Here is a 14,830-nt window from a genome sequence, read left to right as displayed (position 1 = left end):
AACCTCAGATTACCGGCCAGTAAACTACTCGCGCCCGGGTCGCCTCAGCCGTCGCGCTGTGTCGCCTCCCGTCCGTCCAGGCGCCAGTGTGCGGCCCAGATCCACCGGCGCACGTCAGTACGTCACATCATCGCCGCGCGGGACTGGATCAGGGGAAACAGTAGCACTCCGGCCTCCGGGGGGATCTAGCCAGCGCCAGCGCGCGCGCACGACCGAGTACACGACACGACAGGTGCTGGTGGGGGTGGCCAGGCCGACTCCCTTTCCCCCTCCGCTCCGCTAGCTCTGCTCTCTGTTGCCGCCGCCAGCCGCCCGCCCGCTCAACCGCCGCTCCCCGCCTCCTCGTCGCCACAGCCGGCCGCTCCCCGCCGGGCCGAGTCCGTCCGGCCGCGAGCTGCCCCGACCCGACCCGGCCCGGCGCCTCTGCCGTGTAGCTCTCCTACACGGCCCTTGGTGGTAAGGTAAGCCGCCCCTGATTCCCCGCCAATCTGCTCGATTCCGTCGTTTGGAATGGTCGTCTATTCGTTTGTTTATTTAATTTATTACCGGTAGTATTCCCACAGCACGCGGGAGCTCGCTTTCATGCGATTTGTGTCGTGTGCTTGCTAGTTGCAACATGCATACCTGCTGTTACAGTTTACTCTGTGTCTCGTGACCATTCATACATGGAGATTGTTCAGTTGTTAGCACCAACGTCTTAAAAACCAATTCACAAATTTATTGCTCATGCATATCCTTATGCCCTTTCCAGTGACGGGAGAAGTTACACGGCAACGTGCTGATCGACCAAAATTTGGGTGGAATTCACAGTGTAGCTGCACGCTGCACGCCATGTCGGCGAGGCGGCATTTCGCTGTGTTCACCACCGCGAGCCTTCCGTGGATGACGGGGACTTCCATCAACCCGTTGTTCCGTGCGGCCTACCTTGCCAAGGATGGGGGTAGAGACGTCACCTTGGTGATCCCCTGGCTTTCTCTAAGGGACCAAGAGTTGGTTTACCCAAACAAGATTGTGTTTGATTCGCCGTTGGAGCAAGAGGGTTATGTTCGTCGCTGGATTGAGGAGAGGGTCGACTTCAGGCCATCGTTCAGCATCAAATTCTACCCTGCTAAGGTACACCAGTTCTTCCAGCCCAATGTGTTCTTAGGATCATCTTATCTTCTTCATGATTTACTTTGCACAGCTGGTTTCCTTCCAAATATATCTGACTGAAATTGATTACAGTTTAAAGAGAACTTTGATCCCTTGCTTGCATGAAGTTAAGCGCAATAGATGATGATTTGTTCTTGCTGGTGGTAGATCCTGTAGTTGTGGTCATCCATCTGGCAATATGTATATTCAGCCTCCAATTTGTAATTTGGTTTTGCTTTGAGGCTATTTGATTGAAAGAGCTCGGCCTTTTCTAATGATGCAGTTTTCTAAAGAAATGAGAAGCATTCTACCTGTTGGGGATATCACAGAATGCATTCCGGATGAAATGGCCGATATTGCTGTTCTAGAGGAGCCTGAGCATCTAAATTGGTACCACCATGGGCGAAGATGGAAAAATAAGTTCAGGCGAGTGATAGGTGTGATTCACACAAATTATCTAGCATATGTGAGAAGAGAAAAGAATGGACAAGTGATTGCCTGTTGCCTCCGATATGCGAACACCTGGGTTACCCGAATTTATTGCCACAAGGTAACATCCTGAATTTGTGCAGTCAAACATTCACCTCTGCTATGTAAATCGTATCTCTGTTCATGATGTCTCATTTATCTCAAGAATCAGGACCAAGCATGATGATTCCTATTCATAATCTCTGTCCATGCATGCCCACATGTATATCCTTCAGATATAAGATCAACAAAGTTCTGATGAGTTAGCCTTTTTTTATCTGCTGACCTCAGTGTAGTGAACGTAGCCATGATGACTCTATAGTAGTACAATGTTGACCTTATCATGTGAGACTGATATGGATAAAAATAGATATTTAATCAGAGACCATGAGAAAATGTGCACAAAAACTGCCTTGGAAATGCGGAAGAGATAAATATCATCTAACAGAGAATTTCTGCACTGCTAGGATGAATCAACAATCTGTAACATAACCTTTCTTATCCTGCAGCCCTGACCCAATAGTTGTTCCTGCTTTAGCCATATCAAAAGATCTTGTATTGTCGTCTAAAATTTTGCAAATATTGTATGCTGGATAATTACCATCTACCGCTTGAACTTTTGATCAACTGCGCCATATGTATTTTTTTAATATAATTTGGACATTGGTTTTAATTGGCAATGACTGTGTAGGAGCATGTGGTGAAATGCATACTTTTATGAGGTATATGGTGAATAAAAAAATAGGCATACTTCCAGGGTGCATTTTGCTTGTTCAAAATTTCTGAATATTTCTGTGACATGTTTGATGTTTTATGACATAACAATAGTCAATTAAAAATAGAAAATGGAGGTAGCTTGAATTTTCCTGTCTGGATTTTCTTGCTTCCTTTGCCTTCTGCTCCATTACAAATTGTTGAAATTGAGTACCCTGTAATTCCTAGAACCCAGAATCATCCTGCCCTGTTCAGCTGAATCATACAATGCTAACTTTGGCTTGCAGATAATCAGACTATCAGGTGCCACTCAAGATTTACCCAAATCTGTTATATGCAATGTCCATGGTGTGAATCCAAAATTTCTTGAGGTTGGCAGGCTAAAATTGAAGCAGCTGCAGAATGGAGAGGCATCCTTCACAAAAGGGGCATACTACATTGGGAAGATGGTGTGGAGTAAGGGTTATAGGGAGCTTCTTGACCTTCTGTCCAAATATCAGAGCAGGTTAAGTGATCTTGAAGTAGATTTATATGGTAGTGGAGAAGATTCAGATGAAATCCAAGAATCTGCAGAGCGCTTAAGTTTGGCTGTAAACGTTCACCCTGGTCGTGATCATGCAGATCCATTATTCCATGAGTAAGTTCTCGTATTTACCAACTACTCCCTCCATTCACAAATATAAGATGTTTTGGATATTTCAATATGGACTACATACGGACTGAAATGAGTGAAGAAACACACTAAAACGTGTCTATATACACCCGATTCACAAAAAAAGGTTAGAACATCTTATATTTGTGAACCGGAGGGGGGGGGGGTATTTCCTTGCATCTTCCTTATTTTCTACATTTTTTTTCTTTTTATTTGAAATATCATTTTGAAATCTATATATAGCTATATGTCACTGAAGACATAAGGGTTGTTTCTGTGTCACCCTTTTTTCAAAAGAAGATAAATACAAGCTTACTAGTTTAATCACAACTTGAGCACAAGGTACTGAATCAGGCTGGGGGGCAAATCTACAATGCTACTCCCTCCGTCCCGTAATATAACATGTTATTACAACCAATACCAATATTTATTGTTTGTAATGACATGTTATATTATGGGATGGAGGGAATAGATCATAGAAATGACATATATTATTTTGTTATTTATTTTTATATTCAGGATACTGCTATGGTTTGTGTTTTAAAACTTAACAGTGAATCACTTCATTTTCCAACAGCTATAAAGTATTCATCAATCCCAGCACAACAGATGTGGTCTGCACGACCTCAGCTGAGGCCCTTGCAATGGGAAAAATTGTTATCTGTGCCAATCACCCTTCAAATGAGTTCTTCAAGCAGTTCCCCAACTGCCGCATCTACAACAACGATGAAGAGTTTGTACAACTCACACTGAATGCTCTAGCAGAGCAGCCTACTCCATTAACCGATATGCAGATGTATGACTTGTCGTGGGAGGCAGCAACCGACAGATTCATGGAGGCTGCTGAGATAAACCTTCCTACAGCAGAGCCAAGAATCCAGCAAGCGTCCAAGACATACTTCCCCACTTTTCTAAGGACTCGTAAACTGAAGCAAAGTTTGGAGGATGCATCAGTATACCTGCACCAAGCACTCTCAGGGCTGGAGGTCACCCGTTGCGCCTTTGGTGCTGTTCCAAAGACACTGCAACCCGATGAGCAGCTGCGCAAAGATCTTGGCTTGGCTTCTCCCCCAAAGAGAAAAAAGCAGAAACAAAAGCTGATGACATGACACTGCAAGTTCGGCCCCGAGCTCCTAGTTGAATTGCATATTTGCCATGCGTGTACATTATTCAAAACTATGGATGAGTTAGTGGTTTTGTTTCAGTAATATTAACTCCGACGGCTGTGTACAAGGTAGGGTACATTGTAATGTAGATTGGGTAGGGGGAGATAGCCTGCTGAGAGTGCTGTAATTCTGGCATCGGTGTGTGCTTTTCTTCGGTTCTGTGTGAGATTTATTTTTGTCATCCCGCGTGTACATTATTCGACGACCTGGAAGAATTGGTGGTGCTTTTTCCAATTTTATTTTTACTCGGATCACTATGTGTCAAGTACAATGGTGGATTATTAGTAGATCGAGTGCTTGTCTTGGAGTGGGAAATATAGTGTGTTGAATATAATTCTGGCATCGGCCTGAGCTTCTTCAGGTCTTTGTGAGGTCTTTTTATACCCAACCTGCCCCGTATGTGTTAGCATGGTGGAATTTCTGCACAAACTGATGGACTAGCACGGAGATGATGAGATTGCCAGCTACTTAGGCAAAGTATAATACAAAAGTTATACTCTGTATTTCATAGAGGTTTACAGTAGTTGTGTGAATGTGTGGTATTATTTGAAAATGTGGAACAATTAGTGTCTTTTTCACATTTGTCCAGTCACATGAAGCATTACATTATGAGATTGCAAGCTGCTACTTACAGAAAGCATTACAAAATGTTGTCTTCAACAGAAGAGGCTACAAAGACCACCAAAGATCCACACATGAGGCTTGACATAGCAAATTACGTGACTACTACCCATGTCGACGAACTCTCGAACCAAACTGAAGAAGACGATCTGACGTAACCAAACTGAAGAAGACAGTCTGACGATGTATAAACGGCAAAAATCGCGAGACTGTAAATCATCTGCTAAGGACTTTCACTGGTGTGTGGACATCGAAGTCGTTTGAACTGAATCCAGCACCGGGTCTTGCTGAAGAGATGTCTAGCGTATTTGAGCCCATTGAAGAGTTCTCGGCGCTCGAGGAGAAGTCTTGCCGATGCGGCCGCCGTCGCCACTGCTGCCGACGACCTTGGCGAACTTGCCGAGATAAACATAACCCTCAACGCAGGGAGTGCCATGGATCGATCGATGGAGGGTGTCGTTGGTTTCGACTTGGAAGTTGGGAGACGTTGGCCTGGGTGAAAATCGAAGAGCTCTAGCCTCGATCTAGCTACCTGCCGCTCCACAATGCACAATGCGTTTGGCGCCTAGCTAGCTTATTTCACCGCAGTCTGGATCGTAAAAACTCTTTAATCTCTTATTACAGTCGAAATCAAAACTGAAAGCCAGCTGTCCAGCATGTATATAGACACTTGTTCGACGCAACATGATCCATGCTCGAGCCCCTTGCCGTGCGTGAGACAGAAAACGGTCGCCTTTTAAGCGGCTAGACAGATGATAGAGATAGATAGAGATAGATAGAGATAGACAGGTCGACACGCACGGCGAGCTGGCCGCACGCAGTTCGCCGGAGATCGGGCCAAAAAGGCCCTCCCTCTACTCGATGAGGACAAGCGAGGAGTTGAAACTGAAGCTCCGGGGCCGCGCAGGCGCATCCGCAGCCGCTCTTGCCCGTGGCCCCACGTTCGCCCCGCAGGCGCCCGGCTGTACCGCGGGCGTTACCGCTCCGGCCGGGCTCGGCTCCGCCGCGGGCCACGCCACGCGCACCCCCCTGGCACGACAAGTGTCCTACCGGGCGGCGTCCCGTGCCCGCGCTTCCGAAAATACCCTTCGCCCCCACGCCTCGAAAACCGCGAGGGGGGCCTCCGGAGAGGGGCAAACTGTTTCTGTTGCGAGAGCGTGAGCGTCTCCTTCGTCGTCGATCGTGCGAGGCAGCGGCGAGCAGAGCGTGTCCTCGATCCCTCCTCGGCCGCGCACTCCTTGTAAGTCGCGCCCCTCTCCTCGATCCTCCTCCTCCTACGTGATCGTTTCTCTCACCAACACCAATTGACGAACGAGTCCGTGCGCGTGCGGGCGCTTCCTCTCAACTGACCAGTTCCTGGCTTCGGCGCCGGCGATGGACGCCTACTCGAAGGACTCGCTGCGCGGCGTCGGCGGCGGAGACGACGGCGAGAAGAAGGTGAAGCGCTCGGAGTCGGGTACTGAGGAGGTGGACCTTACCCTCGGGCTGTCGCTCGGGGGGCGGTTAGGGGCGAAGAGGAGAAGACTCGAGGGGCATGCCGGGTCCTCATCGGCGGCGCCGGCGCCACCCGCGCCTGTCGGGACAAACTCATCGCAGGGGACTGGTTTCCCTCCGAATGGCGTCGCCGTGGAGCCCTCAGCTTTGCTGCGTGCGACCTTGAACCCTTTCCCTGGGAGCGCCGGCGCCGCTGGGGTCCAGCCGTCGGCGACCCCTTTGATCAGCAGCATCAAGCAGGAGCCCGTGGAAGGTGCGTCTTTCTTCGTGTTTCCATAATGCTATATTTGTCCTTTGCTACACAAATGTGGTAGAGTAGCACGTATTTGTTGCTCCGTTAATGGTATTTTTTGCTCAATTAATCTCGTGGGCTGGTGCATACATCTCACATATTGTGCTAGTTAATTAGGTCAGGGGTAACGGCAGATGAATGCTTTATATTTATCCAGTATAATAGACATGAATTGTTTAATCGTTCTTTTTTAGATAAAATGTTGTAAGGCTGGTTTGAGAGCCTGGGAGTGCCTCAACTTGTTTCTCGCAGTCTCACGGTTTCCCCGTCCGTATTCGGGCGTATACTCTGTTCGCGTGGCATGTCAGCGTGGCAATGGCTAGGAGTGTGTGGGGGCGGTCCGCATGGCATGACAGCGCGGCGATGGCCCACATGTCAGTGGTTGTGAGTGAGTGAGGCGCTAGCTGGGAGTGTGTAAGGCGGTCCGCATGGCATGACAGGGCGACAATGGCCCACATGTCAGTGTCTGGGAGTGAGTGAGGCGTTAGATGTCCCGTGTGTGATGTTTTTTTTCTGCACACAACTCCTGAATTTTAATTAAATACCGTCGCCTGGTGGGGCCTACTGCTAGTGAACAGTATAAATAAAATTGGACTAGAATTTTTCTTTAGATAATTCCTTGAATTTTAATTTAAACAGCCACCTTATAGGCCCCACCGATTAGTGAGAAGTACAAATGAAACTGGACTGGAAAAATTGCAGTGGTGGGGTTTTGAACAAACGATCTGCTGGTCTAACGAGCAGCCGTCGCTAACCACACCACGTGACAGCTTTTGTTTTAAAATGGACTACCAGATTTTATTTTATACGTATATTATAGAAGAACAACACACATTAAAGATGGAAATGGAACAAGATAAGGAACCGGATGTTCAAAGCAGGGACCTCTCGGTGCTACCAATGCGTTTGTGTGCTACTCCCTCCGTCCTTTAAAGAGTGTACTTCCAACTTTGTTGGAGGATCAAACTATCTCAAAGATTGACCAAATTTGTGCAAAAATATATCAATATTTGTGAAATCAAATAGGTATATGACAAAAGTATATTTTATCACGAATCTAATGCTATTAATTTGATGGCATAAATGTTGATGTATTATTATATAAACACGGTCAAATATAAAAAAGTTTGACTTTCCAAGAAAGTTGGATGTACACTCTTTAAAGGACGGAGGGAGTAACCAACAGGTAAGACGCCACTTAATGCTTAATAATGAGATAATTTACAGTTTAAGATTTAGGGAATATGCTAGTTCATTTGAAACCAAATGTTCAACATGTTTTTGAAAAAAGTTTCACATGTATTATAAAATTTTAAACATGTTTGGGAAAGATGTTTGTCATGCATTAAATTTTTTGACAATGTGTATTAAAAAAGTTATTGGGTAAAATTAATCTAAAATTTCTACAAACACCTTTAACATGTCTTAATACATTTATGGAGTTTACTGTTATTACACAATTATTTTTAATACACGGTGAATAGTTTTCAAAAACATAACACTGCCAATTTTTTTGTAATTATGTATTTTGAAAATACAATGAAGATACACAACAATTGCCCGTTCTTGTGGTCCTAAACGAAGACACACGAATTTGCACAATAATTTTTAATACATGTTGAACTGTTTTACATCCACATAAATCTTAGAAGAAAAATAAATATGTTTACCTCTTCAAAGTACACAAGCAGGGAATATGAGACTAGTTCAGACACTCCCAGTGAACTCACGTGTGAGCATAGGTGCAACACACTTTGGTAAATAGAGTTGGGGCTTGCCATTTGTCAATTGTGTAAATTGTCAAAAACCATCACAATTGTGTCGCTCATTGCGAAAACTCACCATTTTCATTAAAAAAATCGGAAAACACCGATTTTCTGTAATCGTATTGCCAAAAGCACTAACCAGTCGATTAATAGCCATTTCATGCGAAGTATGACAGATGGGGCCCACTTTCAGGAGTGACGTGGCACCAAAAATTAACGCCGTCGGCTGAAACGTTAAGTTAACAAAAGGGCTCACTCGTCGGCACAATTGTTCATTTTATCGAATACGTTGTGTGCAGCGATCGGCCGCTGCTCGCGCCACGCGTACCGCACGGCTCCGCGCCGCCGTCCGTCGATGGACTCCGGCGAGCCGAGCATTGCCAGCCCCGCCTCTAGCGCCGGTCTCCTCCTTCCTTCCCCACCCCTGAGCTCCACCTGCCTCGTGCCCGACGCAGGCCATGGCCTCCGCCACGACCTCCCTGCCAATCGCCGCTGCGGGCCGCAGAAGCCGGCGGAGCTGGTGGTGGTGATATGGATAGGTTGAGCAGGGGCGTAGGGCCAGGAGGCTGCCGCGGCCGTGTTGCCGGAGTCGACGTGTTGCGGCGCGCCATGGACGGCGGGGCGCTAGGGGGAGTGGCGTGAGTGGCCATGGCTAGGATCTTGTCCAGCGTGTGTGTGGCGTCGTGTCGGAGCCAATGAAGGAGTCGAGGAAGTCGATGGTGCAGTGCCGTCGACAAATTTTGGAGACGATGACGTCCGACCGGAGAGGAGGAAGAAGACCTGCGAGTGGCGACCGGGACGCGTCCGTCAAATTCAAGGTGCAGGAGGACGTAGGGGAGGAGGGCGATGTTCCTGGACATGGGTGCGAGGTCGACAGAGGCCGTTAGTCGCGCGGTCTATGGTGGTTGTGCTCAGGCGGAGCTCTCTTTCTCTCCGGACAGAAAAAAAAAGGAAGGGGAAACCGCATGCTCTCCAACTCTGGCGAGACACGACTGTCGCCTTGCTCTGCTCACGGCCTAGCTCGCCGGCCGGCGGCGCTCCGGCGGGTGCGGCTGCCAGTGGTCTCCTGCGTGGTGGCGGATCGAGGCGGTGGCTCGTGGGGAGATAAAGAGAAAGGAAAAACAATCTTTTATGTTTTCTTCCTATGACAAATGGACCCCATATGGCAGCAACGTTGACTGACTCGGTCCAGTCGAACCAGGTCAATGCGAGCCACGTTAACTGCCACGTTGCACTGACTGGTGGGGATGAGCCGTCAGGTTCGCTGTCAAAACGCGTTCAATCGACCGGTTAGTGCTTTCGGCAACGTGATTACTGAAAATTGGTATTTTCAGCAAACTTTTATGAAAATGGGGTTTTTCGCACTGAGCGACGTAATTATGGTGGTTTTTGATAATTTACTCTTGTCATTGAATAAAGTAGTACTTCGTATGGGGTAAGGCGCCCTAGTTCAGGAGTATAGCTAGGCCGCTAGATCTTAGGTGTATTATTATTTTTGAATAATGACACCCAAGAGCATCGACAAGCTATAAGAGTCTAAGGGGGTGTTTGTTTTCAGGGACTTGTTTGTGTGGGGATTAGAAAAAATCCCTCTTAAAGACTTTTTTTTATCAAACGGGAGGGACTTTTTAGGGAGTAAACTAGGCATTTGGGACTAAATGAAGAAGACTCTCAAGGAGAGTCTTTTTTTGGACTTTTGGGACTTTTCCAACAATGCCCCTCCATGCATTCAATGGCCCGCCACCCCATGGTGTTGTTTGATTGTTATTTTTCTATATACTAGGGGCAACATGGTCGTTTAATAACCTCTAGGAAGGGACTAGGGACTTTTTAGTCTCTGGAAACAAACATGGAGGGACTTTTTAGAGACTAGAGACTTTTTAGTTGGGACTAGAAAAATTCTTAGGACTTATGAAGCAAACAGGGCCTAAGATGATGTATCATCATCGATGTTTCCCACCCGGGAATTGTATTACAGCTCGTTTGGCTTGCTTATTTGATAACTTATACATCATAATGGATTTATCTTGTTTACAATTGTTTGCATGTCAGTGTCTACTAGGACACTGTCATGATTTGTGTATCATTTTAGAAAGATGGAAAATCAAGGTAAAATCAAGGTGTGAGCTAGTTGCTTGGATGGGCAATCGCCAGCCTCAGCCTCGCAAGCAATTATTAGCTCGCTACTTTTTTTGGCAAAGAGGCCAAATTCATGTATTGAAGTGAACCAACCCTAGAGGACCATCCCTAAAGAAGCATCAAATTATGCACAGGTCCTTCAGGAAATCGATGCCGTGAGCAAAACTCAATATTCCCTCTATACCTCTGAAACACCACCGGAGTCGTGGAAACATTGTTGATGTAGTGGCCGACAGGTCATTGGCTGGTCCAAAAGGCGTAAGAAGAACAGATCACGACAAAAGAGGGCTGGATGACCATTGTAGATCCCGACGGATGGGTTGGGGGAGACCTCATCTCACTAGCTCATGACGAAGCTGAAGCTAGTCGAAGTTCATTGGTTGAAGAAGGAGCTAGAGGACCAAGACATGAAGCGCTTCGATGATTGGAGAAGGAGCAAGATATGAAGCATGTCGTCTATTCCACTCGACGACGCCTTCGAAGACCATCTACAAAACACGAGGAGATAACATATCCACAACACACTGGAAGAGCAATGACCAGAGCCACCATTGATAGTCTCCAACAAGGTGGACCAGAAGTAGGGGAAATATTATGCTTATCACGCATCGCCACCACCACCATCGTCGTCGTCAAGGAACCAAACCCTAAATCCAGGACCCCAAGTGGTAGATGGAACGATGGACGAAGGAGCCTCGTCGACACATGTAGTGGGTGAGGCGGGGCGCCTACCCGTCGAGAGGAACACAGCAGAAACAACTCATTAGCATGTATGTGTGATGTAAGAATGATGCTTAGTCGAATGTGTTATTGGATTTCGATACAAAAATTTGACACGATATATACCACTGTCGGACTACACAAATGAAGTTGGACACCTATCGAGGTCTATGTAATTAATGAACAATTGGGGCAGTTGCCATGATGCTCTACATGTCCGTGTACCCATGCTACACATGTGTGCTTGCTAACCTAGTTTACCATTTGCTCAGACATGGTATCTGATTCCGGTGCCCGATTCAACATATTATTTTTTGACACATAAAATAACACCCTAGATACTCAAATCTGACATGGATTTGGGTGTCGGCATGACAATCATAGTTGGACATCCATCGAGGAACCAACTAGACCCTGTTGGGCAGACTAGGCCCAATACTTTTCATTTGATCGTGTCTTGTGATACACATGACACTTACATCAACATTTATTCAAAGGCGGTACATGATTCCATTGCCCTATTTGACATGGTGTAATTGGACACCACAAATAGCACCGAACTTCCACAAATTTCGGATGTCATATTCGACAACCGAAATTGGAAACCTGCCAAGGTCTATTGCTAATGAACAAAGTAGAAGTTGGCGGCCATTCTAGTCCTGATGCTCACCATACTAGTATACCTTGCGACCCCAATGTGGTTAGAGTACGTAGCATCAATGGTTGTCATTTCATTGTATCTCGTGAATCACATGATGCCATGGATGTGGTGCATGATTTCTGAGACTTACTCGACATGATAATGTCAAACACGAGAAATAACGCTCAATACCAAACGAATCCAGGTGGTCATATTCGGAAATAAAAGTTTGAAACCCATCGAGGTCTATCACCAAGGAACAAGTTTGAAAGTCGTCGACCATCCTAGTGTGGATGTTTGTCGTTCCGACAGTTCTGGCATACCGTGAGATGTTGATGTGCTTGATAACTAGTGCAACATTTTACTCATCTAGCAAAGTAGCATGAATGCTTTCCATTTATTTGTATCTTGCAAAGCACAAGATACTTGGTCAAACATCTCTCCGGAGGTGGCACACGGTTCTGGTGCCGTATTTGGTTTTTAGACATGGCAAATAACGCTCAAATCCAATACAAATTCGAGCGCCATATAAGGAATACGGACATTCACAACCCATTGAGGTCTATCACCGAGGAAAAGTCAAAAGTCGTTGGCCATGCTAGTGCGGATGCTGGCCGTTTCGGCATATCTTGGGACTCCAATGTGGTTGTTTAACTAGTGTGAAGTTTTACTCATTTGGCGAAGTAACATGAACACTTGCCATATCTATGTATCTTGCGAAGCACATGAACTTGGTCAAACATCTCTCCAGAGGTGGTACATGATTCTGGTGCCATATTTGGTTTCCAGACATGGCAAATAACGCTCAAATCCAATACAAATTCGGGCACTATATAAGGAATATAGACGTTCAAAACCCATTGAGGTCTATCACCGAGGAACAAGTAAAAAATCATTGGTCATGCTAGTGCGGATGCTTGCCATTCAGGCATATCTTTCAAGTCCAATGTGCTTCTTTAACTAGTGTGAAGTTTTACTCATTTTGCGAAGTAACACGAACGCTTGCCATATCTATGTATCTTGCGAAGCACATGATACATGGGCAAACATTTCTCTGGAGGTGGCGGTTCTAGTGCCTTATTTTGCATGAAATTGTCGGACAGGCAAATAATGTCAACATGGCGGTCCTATTTGGCAACTGAAGTAACCCATCATGGTCTATCACTGGGGAACAAGTTGGAACATCGTCGTCCATCCTAGTGCGGATGCTCACCGCTCTAGCAAACCTTGCGGTGGTGATGTGCTTGTTTACCTTCTGTGGCATTTACTCGTTCAACAAAGTAGCATGAACAGATGACATTTCTCTGTATCTTGCGGAACATGTGATAGTTGGTCAAACATTTCTCTGAGGTGGTACACTGCTGCCTTCCGACAAGAAATTGTTGGACATGAAAAATGACACTCAACTATGACACAAATTTGGGTTACCGTTGTAACCAAAGTTGGAAACCTGTTAAGGTCTATCATTGAGGTACAAGTCGAACAATGTCAACAATCCTAGCCCCAATGCTCGGCATTTCAGTGTACCTTGTATCACATATGTGCTTGGTTACCTAGTATAACATTTTTCTCATTTGGAGAAGTAGCATCAACGCTTTTCCATTTCGTTGTTTCTCATGAAGCACATGATACCCATTCAAACATTTATTTGGATGCGGTACATGATTTCAGCAACCTATTCGACATGGTATTCTTGGACACGATGAATAACACCCAAATCCAAGATGAAACACATGATACCTAGTCAAACATTTATCCAAACGTGGTACATGATTTCATTGCCTTATACAACATGATTGTTGGACATGGCAAGTAACGCTCAAATCAAATCCAACACAAATTTGGACTATCATATTCGGAAATCAACGTTGGAAACCCGTGATATGTCGGTTAGGAACAAGTTGAACGTCGTTGACCATCCTAGTCCCGACGATCACCATTTCATTGTATCTTGGCGATCCCGATGAGTTGTTTACCTACTCAACATTTACTCAGACACGGTACTGAATTCAACAATTGAAGTTGGACAACCGTAGAGGTCTAAATCATATAGGAACAAGTTCAACATCGTTGGGCACGCTAGCTCCGACGCTCGTTATTTTGGTAGACCTCGCAATGCCCATATGCTCGCTTGCTAGTCCAACACTTAATAAGACGTGGTAGAGGATCTCGGTGCCTTATCCACCATGATATTGTTGGATACGTCAAAAGCACTCTAATCCAACACGGATTCAGAGTGTCAAACTAAAAAAATGGACACCCTAGAGGTCTATCATCGAGGAACAAGTTAAATGACGCCCGCCTCATGGTCCCGACACTCAAGAATCCGTTATACACATATGCGCTCAACATGGACTCAAACATAGTATTCGATTTTGGTGCCTCATATGGTATGTATTTTTAAACAAAAAAACAACACTAAAATCCAACATGGATTTAGGGATGTTGACTTGGAAACCAAAGTTTGGCAAGGATGTCCGAGCAATGCCGGAGATGTTTGTTGTACGGTAGTACCGTGATTGTTTGGCGCACCAACGATGCCGTATCAAGCACCTTTTACGTTGTGAAGCATATGTGCTTGCTTAGCTAGTCTAATATTTTCTTGGATGCGGCAAATAGCATTCAAATCCACACGGATTTGGAGTGTCGGAATCAGCAATCAAAGTTGACACTGATGTCCGAGCAAAAAGCCATTTCGAGCATGGATTTCGGCAGCCCCTTTACCACCACCACTTTGTCGTCGGCCAGAGACCAAATCACACACGATTGGTTGCGAGAGTGCAAGTGAGCAAAGCAACCCCGCCCCTTCTCCACGACTAGATCCCCCCAAAACATGTTTCCATATGATGCACATTATTTCCTTTTGTTTCTTTGCCTTTAATATTTACGTCAACATGATTCATATTTAGGCTAAACTAACCATTTTTGACTGGAAAAATAATTAGCTAAAGGGTCTATTAGAGCGGATCTATTAATATTACCAAACAAACATGTGTTTATTTCTTAAATGGTTGGTTCCATTATTCT

At 45.6% G+C, this 14,830-nt stretch overlaps 2 protein-coding genes across 2 annotated transcripts in view; both read left to right on the top strand.

Annotated features, from left to right (window-relative positions):
* The first annotated feature begins 222 nt into the window (after nucleotides 1–222).
* Nucleotides 223–4,382, top strand: LOC119284925 (digalactosyldiacylglycerol synthase 2, chloroplastic-like). The gene is made up of 5 exons (XM_037564111.1): nucleotides 223–461; nucleotides 752–1,113; nucleotides 1,415–1,681; nucleotides 2,601–2,950; nucleotides 3,543–4,382. Exons 2-5 carry the CDS (start codon nucleotides 832–834, stop codon nucleotides 4,072–4,074), a joined length of 1,431 nt encoding a protein of 476 aa, XP_037420008.1. The 5' UTR covers nucleotides 223–461; nucleotides 752–831; the 3' UTR covers nucleotides 4,075–4,382.
* A 1,580-nt stretch (nucleotides 4,383–5,962) lies between these two features.
* The window catches only part of LOC119283405 (ninja-family protein 4-like), an 11,525-nt gene continuing 2,657 nt past the window's right edge, over nucleotides 5,963–14,830 (top strand). The window contains exon 1 of the mRNA XM_037562965.1: nucleotides 5,963–6,499. Within this exon, the coding sequence (XP_037418862.1) occupies nucleotides 6,127–6,499 (373 nt within the window). The 5' untranslated portion in view covers nucleotides 5,963–6,126. The remainder of the gene's footprint in view (nucleotides 6,500–14,830) is intronic.

The sequence above is a fragment of the Triticum dicoccoides genome, chromosome 4A (assembly GCF_002162155.2).
Source record: "Triticum dicoccoides isolate Atlit2015 ecotype Zavitan chromosome 4A, WEW_v2.0, whole genome shotgun sequence".
Taxonomy (NCBI): domain Eukaryota; kingdom Viridiplantae; phylum Streptophyta; class Magnoliopsida; order Poales; family Poaceae; genus Triticum; species Triticum dicoccoides.
This window is presented reverse-complemented; position numbering and strand designations above follow the sequence as displayed.

What these genes read in the sequence shown, in the direction of transcription:
- LOC119284925 (XM_037564111.1), top strand. Translation starts at nt 832, where the DNA reads ATGTCGGCGAGGCGGCATTTCGCTGTGTTCACCACCGCGAGCCTTCCG. An exon ending in TCAAATTCTACCCTGCTAAG is followed by an intron (nt 1,114 to 1,414) that starts GTACACCAGTTC and finishes CTAATGATGCAG; the next exon opens with TTTTCTAAAGAAATGAGAAG. An exon ending in GCAGATCCATTATTCCATGA is followed by an intron (nt 2,951 to 3,542) that starts GTAAGTTCTCGT and finishes ATTTTCCAACAG; the next exon opens with CTATAAAGTATTCATCAATC.